This window comes from Camelus ferus, chromosome 5, assembly GCF_009834535.1.
Source record: "Camelus ferus isolate YT-003-E chromosome 5, BCGSAC_Cfer_1.0, whole genome shotgun sequence".
NCBI classification, from domain to species: Eukaryota; Metazoa; Chordata; class Mammalia; order Artiodactyla; family Camelidae; genus Camelus; species Camelus ferus.
Genome location: NC_045700.1, coordinates 16662524 through 16680188, shown reverse-complemented (window position 1 = coordinate 16680188; position 17665 = coordinate 16662524). Strand labels below are relative to the sequence as shown.

The 17665-nt window shown below is 43.3% G+C and overlaps 1 protein-coding gene across 2 annotated transcripts in view; it reads left to right on the top strand.

Moving 5' to 3' along the window:
* The window catches only part of TMEM163 (transmembrane protein 163), a 207530-nt gene that overhangs the window by 164255 nt on the left and 25610 nt on the right, over positions 1-17665 (top strand). For both annotated transcript variants that reach the window (XR_004319799.1, XM_032479346.1), the window contains exon 5: positions 528-624. Coding sequence is in view for 1 of the 2 variants with exons in the window: in XM_032479346.1 (XP_032335237.1) it covers positions 528-624 (97 nt within the window). In the remaining variant the exon portion in view is untranslated. The remainder of the gene's footprint in view (positions 1-527; positions 625-17665) is intronic.

Below are 17665 nucleotides of genomic sequence, written 5' to 3'. Positions count from 1 at the left end.
CCTGTGTTTAAGCCAGCATGAATGTGTAACGTTTTTATGCTCTGGCCATGATCTCCTTTCATCTTCAGGTAGGAAATATTATTCCCATTTGACAGGTGAGGACTTAGAGGCTAAGAGAAGACCAAGATCAAGGAACAGGTTAAGTGGTAGAGCTTGGGATGCCTCATACCAGAGCCTCCACTCTTTGCTGTTAAACTCCGCATCCCCCAGCTGGAGGAGGAGTGAAATGTTGCGTTGCGAGGTGCAGGTGCGGGGTGCATCTCATGGCCTTGAAGACCTTTCCATGGTCATATTCATGGGATGCTGTGTAGGATGGTGAGCCCCTTTCCCACAGGGCTGATTTGGGTGATAAAATGCTGACCTGTATCCTCCTAGAGATGATTCAGTGTCAATTCTGAGATGGGGTGGTCGTGGTGGGAGTGGTCAATTCTGGTGGGTCCCAATGCCTTGGGTGTGTCCCTGTCACTGTGTAAATCCGCATGTGGCGTTCTCCTAGTTAAGATTCTCAACGTTTTGTTTCCTTGCAGAGCCTGTGTCATCTTGGGGGTGATATTCCTGCTGTCATCCATATGCATAGTGGTCAAAGCCATCCATGACCTCTCCACGAAGCTGCTCCCAGAAGTGGTAAGGTTCTTCTCTTTTCTTGAGTCTTCACTGTGGGCACCAGCCTCCGGCGTTACCTCTCACTATGGATAGACTGGGGGGAGTTGGGCAGGAGGAGAGAAAATAGACAGTATTTTCCAAGCCCAGAAGAATTCATTGCAGAATGTGAATGACTTGGCAGAGAGAAGCATGGGGCAAGAGGAAAAGATAGTTGAGCTGGTCCTGGCTTCTGTGTCCCTCTTCCTACATCTTTTGACTACTTTGAAAGTCTTTTACATAAAGAGAAGTGGGGTGACTTTTGTTTGGCAGAGTGACCCGATCTGTGTTGTTTGCATCTGTTGTTCTGCATCCATTCAGTGATTATTATAATAAGAATTATATTTTTCCTTTGTACTTCATTTCAATACATAAATCTATTCATATTAGGTTCTCTGGAACCACTGACATTCAGATGCAGAAACTGACACAATTTCATATTAAAGTGTGTCTTTGACTGCTTTGTTTTCTGGGGGAGAGGCATGATCTGCATTCTGATTCTTTTTTTCCTCCCTCTCGTTATGAATGCTGTGATGAGAAATATTTTTCCAGCCACCTGTCAGGCTATCTTCATAGAAGGCAGCCGATTGATCTATCAGGAGATGAAGATGCTGCCGTTACAATGATTGTCTATACAGACATACCTCAGAGATATTGCAGGCCTCCACTGTAAAGTGAATATCGCAATAAAGTGAGCTGCACAGATTGTTTGGTTTCCCAGAACACATAAAAGTTATGTTTACACTGTGCAGTTTATTAAGTGTGTAGAAGCATTATGTCTAAAAATATTCATAAACCTTGAGTAAAAACACTTTATTGCAAAAAATGCTAACCATCATATGAGCCTTCGGCTAGTTGTAATCTTTTTGTAATAGTAACAACAAAGATCACTGATTGCAGATCACTGTACCAAATATAATAGTAAAAAGGTTTGAAATATTGCAAGAGTTACCAAAATATGACACGGGGACAAGAGGTGAGCAAATGCTATTGGAAAAATGGCGCCAATGGACTTGCTTGATGTAGGGTTGCTGCAAACCTTCAATTTGTAAAGAAATGCATTATCCGCAAATTACAGTAAAGCAAAGCATGACAAAATGACGTTTGCCTGTGTACAAGTTGCATAGTGATTTAGTGCAAAAATACAGGCTCTTCTTTTAGGATATGACTTGATTTGAGTTTGCTATGTGTACCATCTTATGTAAATCCTAAATTATAAGACCTTTAATTTCACTTTTAGAAAAATATATGTCAATCCTCCTGGGGGTGATGGATTTGTGTGTGTGTGTGTGTGTGTGTGTGTGTGTGTGTGTGCGCGCGCGCGCGCGCGTATGCATGCGCATGCGTGCTTATAGGGAAAATTAAATTGAAGTAGGACATTACAGTGCATTTAGTTGAGCTATTAAAATGACTGCTTTAAATTACCCTCCACTCCCCTATTTGAAACTGAGATTAGAGCCATTCCTTCAGTAATTCCTCAGGTTCTTAATTGTTATTTATCATCACAGCTGGCCAGGAGCACGTTCTTTAACATCTCAGTGACAGGGAGGAAAGGTGGATATCAGGGGAGGAGTGTACCAACCTATGGACTTTCGTCTTTTTCAGCAGAGCTAGCTCAAGCAAATAATCCCATGTATGATTCTCCGTGCTCTCCATCTCACATTTGTGCTGTCTCACCCTGGTCTTCCTGGTTGCCTGGGATCCTGGCTTTTTCCATCCTTTTCCTCCATCAGACTGGCTACCCTGTGTTCCATTCCATCAGAATCTGAAGCTTAGGTAAAATGTAGACGTGAAAGTATTGTGTGATTAATTAGGATGTTGGTCGAATAACATCTCTGCATGTTACAGGGGATGGAAATCTGACTCCACTCCAAGAAATGTTTTTTTTTTTTTGGTATTTATATATATTTTTATTGAGGCATAGTCAGTCTACAATGTTGTGTCAGTTTCTGGTGTACAGCATAATGCTTCAGTCATACATGAACATACATGTATTTGTTTTCATATTCTTTTTCATCATGAGTCACCACAAGATACTGAATATTGTTCCCTGTTCTATATAGTATGAACTTTTAAAAATCTATTTTATATATATATTAGTATCTGCAAATCTTGAACTCCCAATATTTTCCCCCCACCCCCGTAACCATAAGTTTGTTTTCTATGTCTGTGAGTTTGTTTGTTTTGTAAACAATTTCGTCTTTTTTTTTTTTTTAAAGATTCCACATATATAAGTGATATCATATGGTATTTTTCTTTCTCTTTCTGGCTTACTTCACTTAGAATAACAATCTCCACGTCCATCCATGTTGCTGCAAATGGTATTATTTTTATGGCTGAGTAGTATTCCATTGTATAAATACACCACAACTTCTTTATCCAGTCATCTGTCAATGGACATTTAGGTTGTTTCCATGTCTTGGCTATTGTAAATAGTGCTGCTATGAACATTAGGGTGCATGTATCTTTTTGAATTAAGGTTCCCTCTGTGTATATGCCCAGGAGTGGGATTGCTGGATTGTATAGTAAGTCTATTTTTAGTCTTTTGAGGAATCTCCATACTGTTTTTCATAACAGCTGCACCAAACTACATTCCCACCAGCAGTGTAGGAGGGTTCCCTTTTCTCCACACCCTCTCCAGCATTTATCATTTGTGGGCTTTTGTATTATGGTCATTCTGACTGGTGTGAGGTGATACCTCATTGTAGTTTTGATTTGCATTTAAGAAATGTTTCTTGATAGGAATTTTCAGCCCTAGGCTAGTTGACACATTCATCTATTTAGGCATTAAAAATTAACCTGCAGCGAGGCTCACTGGATATGGAATGGATAGCTGTGTCACGAACCCTTGTTCGTGGCCCTCCTGGTTTTTGTCTTGATAGCCGAACCATTTTTAACTGGTAGCAGTCTCATGTCCTTCAGTGCAGATACTCCTAAGACAAGAAGTTCACTGACTTCAATTCCACAGCAAGGTATAATGTCTAATACTGCCCTGGATGAGGTTGGAGAGGGTGAGGCTCTCCATGATTGTACCATTGTATCTTTTCTCAGTCCCATTGTGGGATTTAAAAATCACACCCATTTATGGCCATCTCATCAGAACCCTGAGGAAAAGATGGAAAGTGTTACTGTTGTTCTGTTTTTGAAGCCTTCAGAGTTAGGGAAGGGTAACAAAGGCATGTGATCTGCCTCCAGAGGGGAGGCCTTCTAATCAGCCGAGTGGCACATGGCAGCCAGGCAGATGCTGTCTGGTGGCATCTGACAGTCCCAAATCTTTGGGATCCCACTCTTTGCTCTAGAAGTCTGGGGAAGCCAGCAGGCCACAGCTAGACCCCCGACCCCTGGCCAGCATTCATTCAAAATGAGTGTCTGTCCACGATGCCTCACCTAAATTAGCAGTCACAAAGTCAGGGGCTTAGAGAAGCCAGTCCTGGGAACAGGGGAAACTGCTGGGTCTGGGGTAATGTGTGCCCGGGGGAAGGGTCGGCCCTCTCTTGGAGTTACCGTGTGGGAATGTGGACCCAGTGTTGTCAGATCTTCCACATTTTTAAGAGAAAGTGGAAACCTATGTTTACTGTGAAATAAATTGGCAACTAATTATAAACAGTGTTGGAGACCCTGCTTGGGAGTGGGTGGTCAGTTTCCTGCCGACCAAATGCAGCATGTGTCTGGTGGCTGCCCCTGGTTCGTGGAGGGTGAGACCAGGGAGACTGGTGTTTTAGGGCCTGGATGCCGTGAATTTAGGTCCAGGTCATAGCTTCACCCTTTCCCTCAAGTGCAGAATTGCCTTTCGTTACAGGATTTCTATCAAGTTGTTACTGTGGGTTTGTCGGAAGCAGCAGTTTTCCTACCCCAGCCTGTGCCCCAGGGGCTTTCTTTTTAATGTCAACTGCGCGGTTCTGAGTGTTAATCATTGCAAGAATGGGTGAGCTTTGAATAAGAAAGCTGTACAGTTAGGAATTTCCCACCTGTGAAGTCAGCTGGCCCTGAGCCATGACGTCGCCTGTCTGCGGGCAGTTGTGCTGGAGAAGTCAGGCCCGCCCAGCTCTGGGGGGAGCCCAGGGACAGGCATCCATGGCAACTGCTTCATGAGCAAAAGGCATGTAAGTCTGCTCCCTGGCAATCTGCACGTGGTCACGTTGGATCGTTAATGAGACAGATTCCAAAAGAGCCTCTCAGAAACTCTGTATGAATGATGGTTCTTGAAGTTGGGGAGAGTGGGTAGGGCCACAAATGTGTCACCGAGCAGGACCCTGTGGGGCCTTCCTGGTCAGACTCCTCCCCCATGTCCTCTGCTGTAGCTCCTCTCTGAAGTACCCAGATCATAGTACCTCATGTACAGTTTCTGAGTTTTTCTGATGCTGAAAACCACCACCAAAGGAAAGAAATTCACCACTTGAGCACGTGGCCCCAGATCTGGCTTCTAGGGATTGGTCATGTTGACCGCTCTGTTCCCTCTAGATCAACCAGTCAGAGGCTTGTGCACGAGCTGATCCCGAACCTGCGACCCCCTCCCTCACCTGGCCTTTAATGATGCTTTCTTGAAACCCTTCAGGGAACTCTCTCTTCCTCGCTGGGCCCTGCAATAAACCTTTCTCTACTCTAAACTCTGACGTCTCGGTTTGTTTGGCCTCACGGTGCGTTGGGCACGCGAGCTCTCATCAGTGACAATAGTGGCAAGAGTTCTGGCCTTAGGTCTGTGCGCTGCTCTGACAGGAGCACCATCATCTACCTGTTCTTACAGCCGCCACACCCTGCTTTGGTCGGTCAGAAGGGACAGGTGGTATGCCTTTCCTTTTTGGGTGACGGGGGACTCTGAAAGCGGAAGTGATCTTCCTGAGCTGGCTGGTGGCACTGCCTGGATTTGAACCCTTGTCTCCTGGTCCAGGGCTGTCCGGGCTTGTGGGACACTGTTCACTGTCTTTTCAGCCTGGACGTGCTGTCTTACTTCTTTTTATATATATATATATGTATTTATGTATATATATTTATTTTTATATGTGTGTGTGTATTTTTTTATTATTTATTTTTATTATTATTTTATTACATGTATTTTACTATTATTATTATTTTTCCTTTTCTGACTTCTCATACTCAGAGGGGGGTGCCCAGGCCCCCAGCTGGTCCCATCCCTGGCTTTTCCGGCTATTGCTGCTCCCCCTACCCCTTGCCACACAGGCCCCTTGGACTCTGTGCCTGTGACCAGGGTGTTGCGCCCATTCCTTTGTCTCTTGAAAAACCCGCAGGCAGGTAGACCAAGAAGCAATGGAGAATGCAGTAGGACAGGTATGGAATGAGGGGAGTCAAGGGGTACGTGGAATCACAGGGCAAGAGGTGCTTTAGGGACGCTGCTTAGTGGGCCTCCAAAGGGATGTGGGTGTGGTGGGCTGACCTGTGGAAGGTGTGATCCCCTCTCTGCCTCTGTACCCCCGTGACCCCCGCAGGCAAGTCACTTCACCTCCCGGACCCTGGGCTCCCTGATACAAAATGTGGAGAATGCTTCCATCAGAGGTTGATGATAAGGGTTAACTGAGCAGTTTATTTAAATAAGCGACATTGGAAGACAGTGCTACCATGGCAGCAGCTGCTCTTAACATTCTGATGTTTGTTTCTGAGTTGCTAATCAGAGTTCCAGCTTGTGGCCCGAGGTCCTTTCAGACGGCCCCTCGGTCTGCTTCTCCTGTCTCCTGTCCCTCTCCCTCTGGCTGGTTGGGTTCTCTCTCTGGCTTCAGGTGGCTGTGGCCAGCTCTGGGCCATTCTCTTGGGGAACACTCAGCACACTGTCCGAAGGCCTGTCCTCCAAGCCTGACTCACCACTCGTTGGCTGTGTGACTTTCAGCAAATCGTGACTCCTCTCTGAGCAAGAGTTTACTCTTTGTGGATGGGTGCCACGCCCCCTACTCCACCCACCAAATTGGGGGAATTAAATGATATGATGAACGTGGACGTGCTCTGTCCACTGATGTGGACATTACAAAAGAAGGTATTGTTTCTGATCCTAAGGCCCGAGAAGCCCCATCCTTTTCCACACACTTTCTCTCGATGTCCTGTTCAGTTGGACCAGCTCATTAGCCCTGTTTCAGCAGACCATCCATCATTTCTTTACCTTGAGCTCTTGGCCAGAGTCTGGGTCTAAGCTCCTTAAGTGGTCATGGGCACTAATAGTGATAAAAATTATAATTAAAATAAAACATTGTTACCAACTGGCACTGAATAACATGTGGTCATATGTTGATAATAATTGCTATCATTTGAATGCCTACTGATCTCCACATTTCTGTCTGGACACTGGAGACTCAAAGTCAAAACAGCACTGATGGCTGGAGTTTTTTCATTGCTCTGTAGAGTCCTCGACTTCTCATAGTAGCTGGCTTTTGCTCCCAAGTTGCTCGCGGCTGGGGAGAAACCTGGACACCGATACATTTGGTTTACGTGCTAAGGGCTATCGTAGACACGATCCTATGAGAACAGAACATGTCGAGGGGTGTTGGGGCCTTCCTGGAGGAGTGGTTCCTCCACCTGATATTAGAAGGAGGAGTGGGAATTGGCAAAGCAGGCTGGAGTGGGAGTGGGAAGGGGCGAGGCTCGGGGAGGGGGAGGCTCTTACCTGCAGAGCATCAGCGGGAGCCCTGGGGTCCGTGCCAGCCCGGTTTCCCTTTCTGCTCCCTTTGTTTCCTGTTGACACCAGTGTCTCTGGGTAGGAGGACAGGATGGGGGAGGAAAATGCAAGCGAGAAGAAGGCCAAGGAAGGAAGGGAGAATAACTGTGTTGTGGGTCAGAAATGACTGCTCAGCATCATCTTGATTCTTCTTCCTTAAGCAGCAAGGTTGCTTTCAAACCCCTGCCCCCTCCCCGGATCTGTGTCCCTACTAGATTCTTACCTGGGATTCCATCCCACCCACCAGAACAAAAGGGCTTCTAGCATTAGAAGGGAGTCCCTCTCAGTTACTCATTTTCTTGCCGGCAGCCCATCATGAGCTCTGTTTCGTCTCCAGTCCCCGTGGGAGATGAGGGCAGTTTCCGGCAGGGTGGCTGTCTGCTCTCACAGGTGCCTCAGTTCACGCGGTACTGCTGCATGTCTCCCACGCCTGGGGGATGGGCCGACCCTGCAGAGCTGGGGAAGGTCAGTGGTGTTCCTGCAAGAGCGTCCAATGAGAGTCCAATCCTAGGAACAAAACTAGGGGTGAAACTCTTGTCAAGGCTATTTGAGGATTGTCCTTGCAAGTCCACACCCAAGAACTTTCCCCCAGGATCTTCCGAGGGAAGTAACTATGATTCTTGAACGTGTAGGCTTTTGTGTTTGTGAAGTGTTCAGCGTTCAGTGTCTAGTTTGGATTGCTAGGAGTTATTTATGATTTTCAGCTGCTGCTTGTCTTGCCTTCAGTGAGTCTCAGTCTTGTGGAGAGGATGCAGACCGCTTAGCCTGCCTCCTTTCCACACCCCTGTTTTCAGTACAGGGGACCATTTGTCCCCCCTTCCTTTTTCTTCCCTGTCACTCAGGATATCCCTCTGAGTTACTCTGAGCTCCGTCCTTGCCCACCTCCTGGGAAATCTTGCGTCTACATTCATTCCCTCTCTTTCTGGTATCGTCGGTCACTCCCTGCCTGCCGCTTCCTCCACGGGCAGTTCCTTCAAGCCCTTCCTTTCCCCCTTTAGTCTCTGCTGCTCAAAGATGCTCTGTCTGAAGACCCTCATCCCTGCCTTCCTGCTCCTCTTGTTCAAACCCTGCCTCCCCTCAGCTGTCCAGGCAGTCTTTCCAGTCCATTCTTCCTGGTGTCCCTTTGGCGGGAGGAGAGAGTTACCAGAAGGAAATGAGGGAGGGTGGTGCGGCCAGCAGTAGAGGTTTGGGACCAGGTGAGCAGTGTCACAGAGATGCTACCCACCCACCCAGTCAGCTTGTCAGCCTCAGGTTCTCGCCTATGGGAGCGAGCTTCTCAAGGCTCTCGGGACTGATACCCTGAGGTAGTGTCGCCTGGTGGTTAAAGATGCGGGAGCTGAAGTCAGGGAGACAGATCGCAGTTCTGCCACTTCCTAACTAGGGGAAGCTGGGGTGGGTGGCTCAGCCTTCTCTGCCTCAGTTTCTTTGTCTGTAAAATGGAAACAATAGTGGTGGTCTTTGTAAGACAATTAGGAAACAAAATAAAAAGACGCAGGTGACGTGCTTGGTGAATGACTGTTGCATGAGTGTGATCTTCTGAGGCTGTTGTCGCACTAGAGAAGAGGTTTCTGAGGAAGTTGGTGGTCCTTTTCATGCCTGCAATTCTGGAAGCTTCAGCCATATTGAACGGTTCAGGAAATGCCTTCAGAGATACTATTTTCAGCTCAGGTTGGGGAATGCTGCAGGCACCTTCTTATGCATTAACCTGTAATTCCTGGATCTGCCATCAGCAATAGAGAGATTCATTTTTCCATGTGACACGCTCTCCAGCATAAAGCGCATGTACTTTGGGAGTTGCATTGACAAATACTTTACAAACCAGCAGTCGTACCCAGTCAAGATCCTCACCACCCACCTGCCCACCTGGCATCTCCTCAGCATTGCACAAAGAAAGGCAGAAAGCCGTGCTGTTAGCCCGATGACAGCGGTGTCCCATTCCTGTTACTTCAGACAAAATCATTCCATTACCTTGGCAAGACTGACCTCTTCATTCATCCTAAAGCCACAAGCCTACCAACTTCTAAACAGAAGAGAACTGAACACTGATGAAAGTAAGTTATTATTGGCTCAAGTGAACACAAGGAGAATAGGGCCCAGAAATAGATCCATAGACATCTGGTCAACTGATTTTTGACAAAGGTACCAGGGCATTTCAATGCAGGAGAGACAGTCTTTTTAACAAATGGTGCTGGAGCAACTGGAGAGCTTTATGGACGAAAATGGACATCAACCTTTATATAAAAATTAACTCAAAAGGGACCATAAACCTCAATGTAAAATCTAAAACCCTGAAACTTCTAAAAGAAAACAAAAGAGAAAAAAATCTTTGCAGCCTTTGCATGGACAGAGTGTCTTAGCTAGGGTATTAAAGACTTGAACGACAAAATTAAAAAGTTGAAAATTGGGCTTCATTAAAATAAAAAAACCATCACTCTTCCCAGACTGCATAGACAACACACACATATCAGACAAAAGACATGTCTCTGGAATGTATAAAGAACAGTTTATTTCAATTTTTCAGATTTTTTCCTTTTTCCTTAAAATTAAAAAAAAAATTTTGTGGGGGTGATAATTAGGTTTTTATTTATTTTAATGGAGGTACTGGGGATTGAATCCAGGACCTCATGCATGCTAAGCATGTGCTCTACCACCGAGCTATACCCTCCCCACTAAGAGCAGTTTAATAAGAAGACAAACAATCCAATAAAAGAATAGGTATAAGGTTCGCAGACAATTTGTAAGAGAAGAGATAAATGAATGGCCAATAAGCACATGAAAAAATACTCAACATTATTAGTCACCAAGTAATTGCAAATAAAAACCGCCATAAGATACTGCTACATACCCATTTAAATGGCTAAAATTGGGGGGAAAACCAAAAATATGTGGAGTGTCTAGAGCTTACATACACTGATGGTGCAAGTGTAAAATTGTTCAACCACTTTGGAAGACAGTTCAGAGGTTCGTTAGAAAGTTAAACATCCATTTATTGTATCACCCAGCCAGATGTTTACCTAAGAGAAATGGACATACATGTCTGTACAAGTTCTTACATAAATGTTTACTTAAAAATATTTTTATTTCTAATGTCAAAAACTGGGAAGAATCCAAATGCCTATCAACAGGTACAATTGTGTTACCTCCATACAATGGAATACAACTCAGCATTAAAAAGGCACTGTTGACTGAAGCAAAAACATGGTTGAAACTCAGAATAATTAAGGTGAGTACCAGATCAAAGCAAAAAGAAAGAAATATGATACAGGCATATGATGGAGATACCAGTTCCAGATCACCTCAATGAAGTGAATCTTGCAGTAAAGCGAGTTGCATGAAATTTTAGGTTTCTCAGTGCATATAAAAGTTATGTTTACACCATACTGTAGTCTATTAAGTGTGCAGTAACATAAGGTCCAGAAAAACAATGTACATGCAGACCTTAATTAAAAAATACTGCTAAAAAATGCTAACCATCATCTGGAGACTTCAGTGCATACTAGGTGACATCAAAGGTCACTGATCACAGATCACCGTAACAAACAATAATAATAATGAAAAAGTTAGAAATGCTGCAAGGATTCCCAGAATGTGACCAAGAGACACAGTGAGCAAATGCTGTTGGAAAAATGGTGCTGGTAGGCGTGCTTGACGCAGGGTTGCCTCAGACCTTCCATTTGTAAACAACGCGGTATCTGCAAAGTGCTATAAAAGGAGGGCTGCCTGTTCCCTCCACTTCTATGAAATCTGAGGTGCGGTCTAATGCATAGTGACAAAGGGCAGACAGTGGTTGCCAGAGGATGGTGAGAGAGGTGGGGGAGGGATTACTAGAGTCACTCGGAAACTTTTGAGGACCAGGGAAGTATCCCTTCTTGCTTTTGGTGATGGTTTCACAGGCATAAAAATATGTCAACACCGGTCAAGCTGTCCACTTCCAATTATGCGGTTCTAGGACACCCAGTTGCTGTGCGTGGCCACGAGTGACCTCACATTGCTAGGCCAGATAGGAATCCTGCTCAGTTCTAATCGGATAAATATTTTAAGTTGCTAAGAAGTGAGGTTTATTTTCCTGACTGTAACCCATACATTCAGGACCCGGGACGTGGACAGCTCTGCTAAAAATCATACTATAAGTAGTCAATAATATGAAGACGGAGTGTATGATAAGAAGGAAGAGTGTGAATGGTAGGCTGAATATAACAGCTGCCATCAGAGGTGCACAGTAAGGGGAGCTTTTGCTGAAATATGACCGATTTCATACAGTTGCCAGAAACACCCACGAGGTGCCTGCTGGTGGCTGTGGCTTGAGAGTATTAACTCTTTTAAACCTGAAAGCATGGGGCGCTTACATACAGTATGATTTGTTTGTCAGTTCAGGTGTTACCTAGGAAATTGCTGTCTAGGAGTCTTGGATTGGTTCTCTTTTCCTTGCTGTAAGCCTCGGATTTTCATCAGAATGTATGTCGGTGAGCAGTCTGCTGTGCTGTTCTCTTCTGTTACGCCTCTTTGCATTTTCTGCCTCGAAAAAAGTGCTTCTGAGCTTGAGTCTCATTAGACCTTCACGGTATTTCTGAAGTAGGCAGAGACATGAGACCCACCACCATTTTATATGAGGAAACAAATCCCCAGAAAAAGAAAGAAAATGACTGTATAACAGCCAGTGTCAGAGTCACACACGATGAATGGAACCGTCTCTTGGCTAGTCGGAGGCTGGCTCAGTTCCATGGCCTGCCTCCTGAAGCTCCACAGAGTTTAAGACCCGAACGTCAGGCTTTTAAGAAAAGCTAATACAGGGGGGAGGGTATAGCTCAAGTGGTAGAGCACATGCTTAGCATGCATGCACAAGGTCCTGGGTTCAATTCCCAGTTCCTCCTCTAAACATAAATGAATAAATAAACCTAAATACCTCCCTCCCAATAAAAAGAAAAGAAAAGAAAAAGAAAAAGAAAAGCTAATACAGCTGGCTCAGTTTCCCAGTTGAGAAAATATAGCCCAGAGATTGATTCCCACAGAAGATGCTGGATAAACTCCACTTCTAGGATTTCCCGCACTCAACTCGATGGGAGTGAACTCTGCGTGTCCCCACTGTCTTCTTAGTGGCCTTGAAAATTCCAACGTGATGTGTGCTTGGGGGTGCCGTTGGGTTATAGTAGCAAAAAACAGAAGAGAAAGGAAGAGAGGGAGGGAGGGAAACATGCTCACTCTTCCCAGTCTGTTCTGGGGCACCTGTGTGTTGAAGGGCACTGGTGTTTATCCAAGACGGGTGTTGCTGGGTCAAGGTTGAGCACTTTGCTATTCAAATGTGTCTGTACTTGACCTTGGGAAATTAATCTCTTGGTGGTGGTTTTTCTATCTGGAATGAGAGAATTTATCACTCTAACTTAGCACTCCTTTTCTCTCTGTGAGGTGTTGAGAGTGCTTTCTCTTCTGAAGGAAGAAAAAACTATTTCGGAAGATGTGTGTTGAACATTTTAATTGTTTTTTCCCATTCACTTCTCTAAGTGTGACAGGGACAACACAGTCCTCATGGCATTTCTGTTTTTCTGTTTCTTGTTGAGCTAATGGAGAGAATCATACTGAATGCCTTTTTATTTCTCAAGCTTTGACTGAAATCTGCCTGTTTATCTGGGGCACAGCACACATCCCAGCACAGCAGAGCAGTCAGGAGTAAGCCCCTTCAGTCATGACAGCGCCTCCTGTAAATTACTTGTTCTCTGTCCGCCATCCTGTGAGCAGTGTTAGTACATTGGAATAGTCCATTTGCGACTAGGATATGAGTATTCGATGATAAAGCCATGCATGTTACTGGATTGTTAGCAAAACATTTGATACCGGGAAGTAGTTTTGGAGCACTGGGTAAAATTCTTAAAAAAATTTTTTTTTTAATTGAAGTATAGTTGATTTTCAATGTTATGTTAGTTTCTGGTGTATAGCATAGAGATTCAGTTATTTTATATATATATATATATATATATATATATACTTTTTCATTATAGGCTATGATAAGGTATTGAATATGCTACACAGTAGGACCTTGTTGTTTATCTATTTTGTATATAGTAGTTTGTTAATTTATCCCTTCCCCCTTCCCTTTGGTAACCATAAATTTGTTTTCTATGTTTGAGCCTGTTTCTGTTTTGTAAATAAGTTCATTTGTCTTTTTTTTTTTAGATTCCATATATAAGTAATACCATATGATATCTGTCTTTCTTGGTCTGACTTACTTCACTTAGTATGATAGGCCCATCCATGTTGCTGCAAATGGCATTATTTCATTCTTTTTTTATGGCTAAGTAGTATTCCATTGTATATACACACCACATCTTCTCTATCGAACCCTCTGTCGATGGACATTTAGGTTGCTTCCATGTCTTGGTATCATAAGGTAAAAATTCTTAATCCTTAAATGATCCTGTGAAAGTGGGCTCTCTGATCATCCCAGCCCCCATGGGCTCAATATGGGGTCTTTACCCTAAAGAACTTTCCGAACAGAGGTAAAACCTGAAACTTGGGCTGACCATGGGCACAGATGAAAGTCAGCTGCTGTAGGAGGGACCCTGGTCTTTCTCTTTATTTTCTGTACGATGGCTGTTCAGAAAGGGAGGCAGTATGTGGGGAGGGTTAGAAGAGGAAACAGTGGAGTTAAAGCTTGCACTGCTGAGAGCTGAGGTCATCTACACTCCGCCCCTTTGCTAGTGAGAAGCAGCACTGGGGAAAGTTAGCGTTGCACTGACTCTACCTGCTGTCCTCTCTTCCCCAACTGTGTGCCCCCTCCGTTTGGAATTCCCCACACACCAGCCAGCTCCAGTAGGTGCCCATCCTCTGGGCTCCCATGACACCTCGTGCTGATTGCCATGGCAGCTCTGGGCACACTGCCGTGTTATTTTTTGTCCAATTGTCTCCCTGTGAGGGCTTAACCTCACTAGTCTACTAGCACCTAATAGGCTTGGCATGGAGCAGGAACTCAGTAAATGTATGTTGAATGAATGAATTCATGCATGCATGAGGCTGTTGGCCCTACCAGGGCACAGGCTAGGACTGCACTTAGGAAAGTGTTGTAACCAAGAGGAGCTTACCTTTCAAGAATCCCCAAGTAGAGGTTGCCTGGGACCTTACTGTGGACATTTGACACCCTGTGAAAGAAATGTCGCTCACAAAGAGGGCTTGGCTCAGACACCGCCTTCCTCCCACAGTTTACAGCCTGGGAGTCTTTTCACTTCTGGGCTGTGGTTCTCTTCTGTGTCAGGATGTATGTGAACGGGTGATATGCAGGTGAGGCAGCCCATATTTATGACCCCTTTGACCATCACCGCTGGTTTTTGTGTGATGCCTGCTTATATCCATAGGAAATAGAACGTTGTGCTGTTATTACATGAATGGATTTTGTATATATCACACTGCAACTTTAAAAATCAACATGTTTTTAAAACCTAGACTATTTATCATGTTAATTGCCTATCATATAAATGCATGTACTGTAGCCACTCTCTTGTTAATGGGCATTTGGGTAGTTTCCAATTTTTGTTTTTTTTTTTTTACTATATCAAAGCTGTTAGGATGAGCACTGTTGTACTGTCATGGTAATGCGTAGTGTGGGCAGATGGTGTTTCTTGAGGGTAGTATCTTGGAGAGGAATTTTTGGATAGCAGAGGGTGCATGTGTTTTAATAGCTCCTGCCAATTTGCCCTTCACTGTGGCTGTACCAGTTTACAGTCTCGGAATGTCACCATATTTGATATCTTCCCAACTAATCACAGTTTTCTAGTCTAATGGGTGAGAAATGGTATCTCACGTTAGTTTGATTTCCCTTGATTGGTGAAATTGATAATTTAAAAAATATTTATTATCTGTGTTTCCTCTTTTATAAACTGCTTCTTTATCCTTTGCCCATTTTTTCCCATTCTTGTCCTTTTCTTATGGTTCTTAGGAGTTATTTCTATGTTCTGAGAACCAGTCTTATATACAAGTTGCAAATAATTTTTCCTAGCATCTAGCTTTTCTTTTTTAATACTGTACATCTTTTTCTATTCGAAGAATCCCCTGGGCTCCCTTTTCCATTCTGTTGTAATCAGATTTATCGACCTTTTCCTTTGTGAAGTTGTGATGGGTTTGTTTCACCGGAGAAGGTAGGGGATTAGGAATGCTTTACTGCTGTGGATTAGATAATAACAATGTATGAATGTTAATACATAAATTTTAATTAATCAGTTTTCCAGTAGCAGAAACCAAGAGTCTGTGTTAGATTTTATTAGGGTAAACAGTGATTTCTTATTTCTGCTCTTCCCTTTCATATGAACCAATCTGCTACTAAAATCCTCTTGGCCTGTCTCTGCCCTTTCATTCACTCTTCCCCAGGGAAGAAGTTGCTTTCTTCTCTGACTGGTGTGTTGGGAGCAAGGGCCTCTCTCTGTCTCTTTGAGATCTGTCTTTCTGCAGAGAGCACCTGTCCTCCTAACCTTTGCCCATTTGATCCAGAGGCTCTTCCTCTCCTGGGAAGATCTGTGCTTTTCCAGTCTATCTCATTGTAAAGTTTAGATTTGGAAACCAGTTTCACAGCACATCTGAACCGTGTTCAGCTTTAATTGTAATAAAACTTACATTTTGCTTTAAAAAAAAAAAGCCTTACTGCGCATAAAGATATGCCTATATCTTATTTTCTTTCAATACATGTAAGAAATTAGACTTTAAAATTGGATCTTTAATTCATCAAATTTATTTTTGTTTGGTATGCAGCAGTATCCAATTTTTTTGGTATTTTTCCCCTCAGATGAATATACTGCTTTCCCAATACCGTTCCAAAGGCTGCATTCATCATATGCCAAATCCCCACAGGTGTGTGGCCGGCTCTGTGTTTGCAGTTCTGTTGTGTAGACCTGTCGGTCCGTTCATTTCGGTGTCATGCTTTTAGAAGTTCTGTAATTACAATAAGTCTTGATGTTTGGTTACCCTCTTTTATAGGATTTTCAAAGTGGTTTGACTAATGTTGCACATGTAGTGCTCTGTATAAATTTCAAAGTCAGTATGAACACTTTAATGAAAAATCTTTTTGGAATATTGAGTGAGTTGCATTAAATTCATTAATTTTGAGAGGATTGGCTTCTTTTCACTATTGAATCCTCCTTTCCATTTCATCTTTATCCATTTATGTTTGCTTTGCCTCCTGTAGTGAAGTTTTATAATCTTCTCCATAAGACCTTATAAATTATTGTTAGGGTCATTCCTTTATAGTTTGTGCTTTGTTGCTATATATTTATTTCATTTTCTAAATTACTATCTCATAAAAGGGTAATGATACTTGGATATTGATTTTGTTAGCTTGTAACCTTGTTGATTTTTTAAGATTAGTTTTGTTTATCAGTTGATTATTTTAGCTATATTATATAATGACACTTTGTCTCTCCTTTCCTTTTTTTTCTAGTTTTTTTTGCAGGGGGCGGTTGGTAATTAGGTTTATTTATTTACTTGTAGAGGAGGTAGTAGACATTGAACCCAGGACCTCACGCATGTTAAGCATGCGCTCTCCCACTTGAGCTATACCCTCCCCTTGATTCTTCCTTTTTTTTTGTCTCTCCAATCCTAACATTGTTTTTCTTCTCTTGGTTATTAGCCAAGGTCTTTAACACTATTTTGAGTAGTTTGCTGCTGGCTTTAGGGTGAAATGGCTCAATGTCTTGTTTGCTAAGAGTTTTTAAAAATCACAACTAGGTGTTGAATTTTGAATACTTTCTCTGTGTATTCTGAGATGGATCTTTTCTTTAACATGTTCATATTTAAATTAATCAATATTCTACTATTAAGGCATCCCTGCATTCTGCAGATAAACCCTGTTTGGTCATAAAATATTGCTATTTTAATCCATTGCTGGTTTCCACTTACTATTTCATTTAGAATTTTTGCATCTGTGCTCATAAGTGACATTGGTCTAACGCCCCTGGTCTTGTGTATCGCATGTAATGAATTATATAAGGTTTTCTTTTCTCCTTTTTTTGTGCTCTGGTTGTCCTCTAAGTTGTAGTAGAACTCATCTGCAAAATCGAGGCTGCTGCCCTGTGGAGAGACTCTGAAGCATACTCTCTGTTAAGATAGTGAACTCTGGGGCCAGGCTGCCTGTGTGAATTCGTGTGTTACTGGGGCAAGTTGCTTCACCTCTTTGGCTCCAGTTTTCTCACCTGTAGAATAAACCAAACAGTAATGCCTGCCTCGCAGAGTTGTAAGGCTTCACTCAGTTCACGCGTGTAGAGAGCATTTCGGCAAGTGTGCAATAGTCCTCCAATAGGGGTTTGCTGCTTCTATTATTATCTTCATCATTATTCTTATGATTGCGGCTCTTTTCTTGCTGTATCAAATATTCTTATAGTTTAGGAACATTTT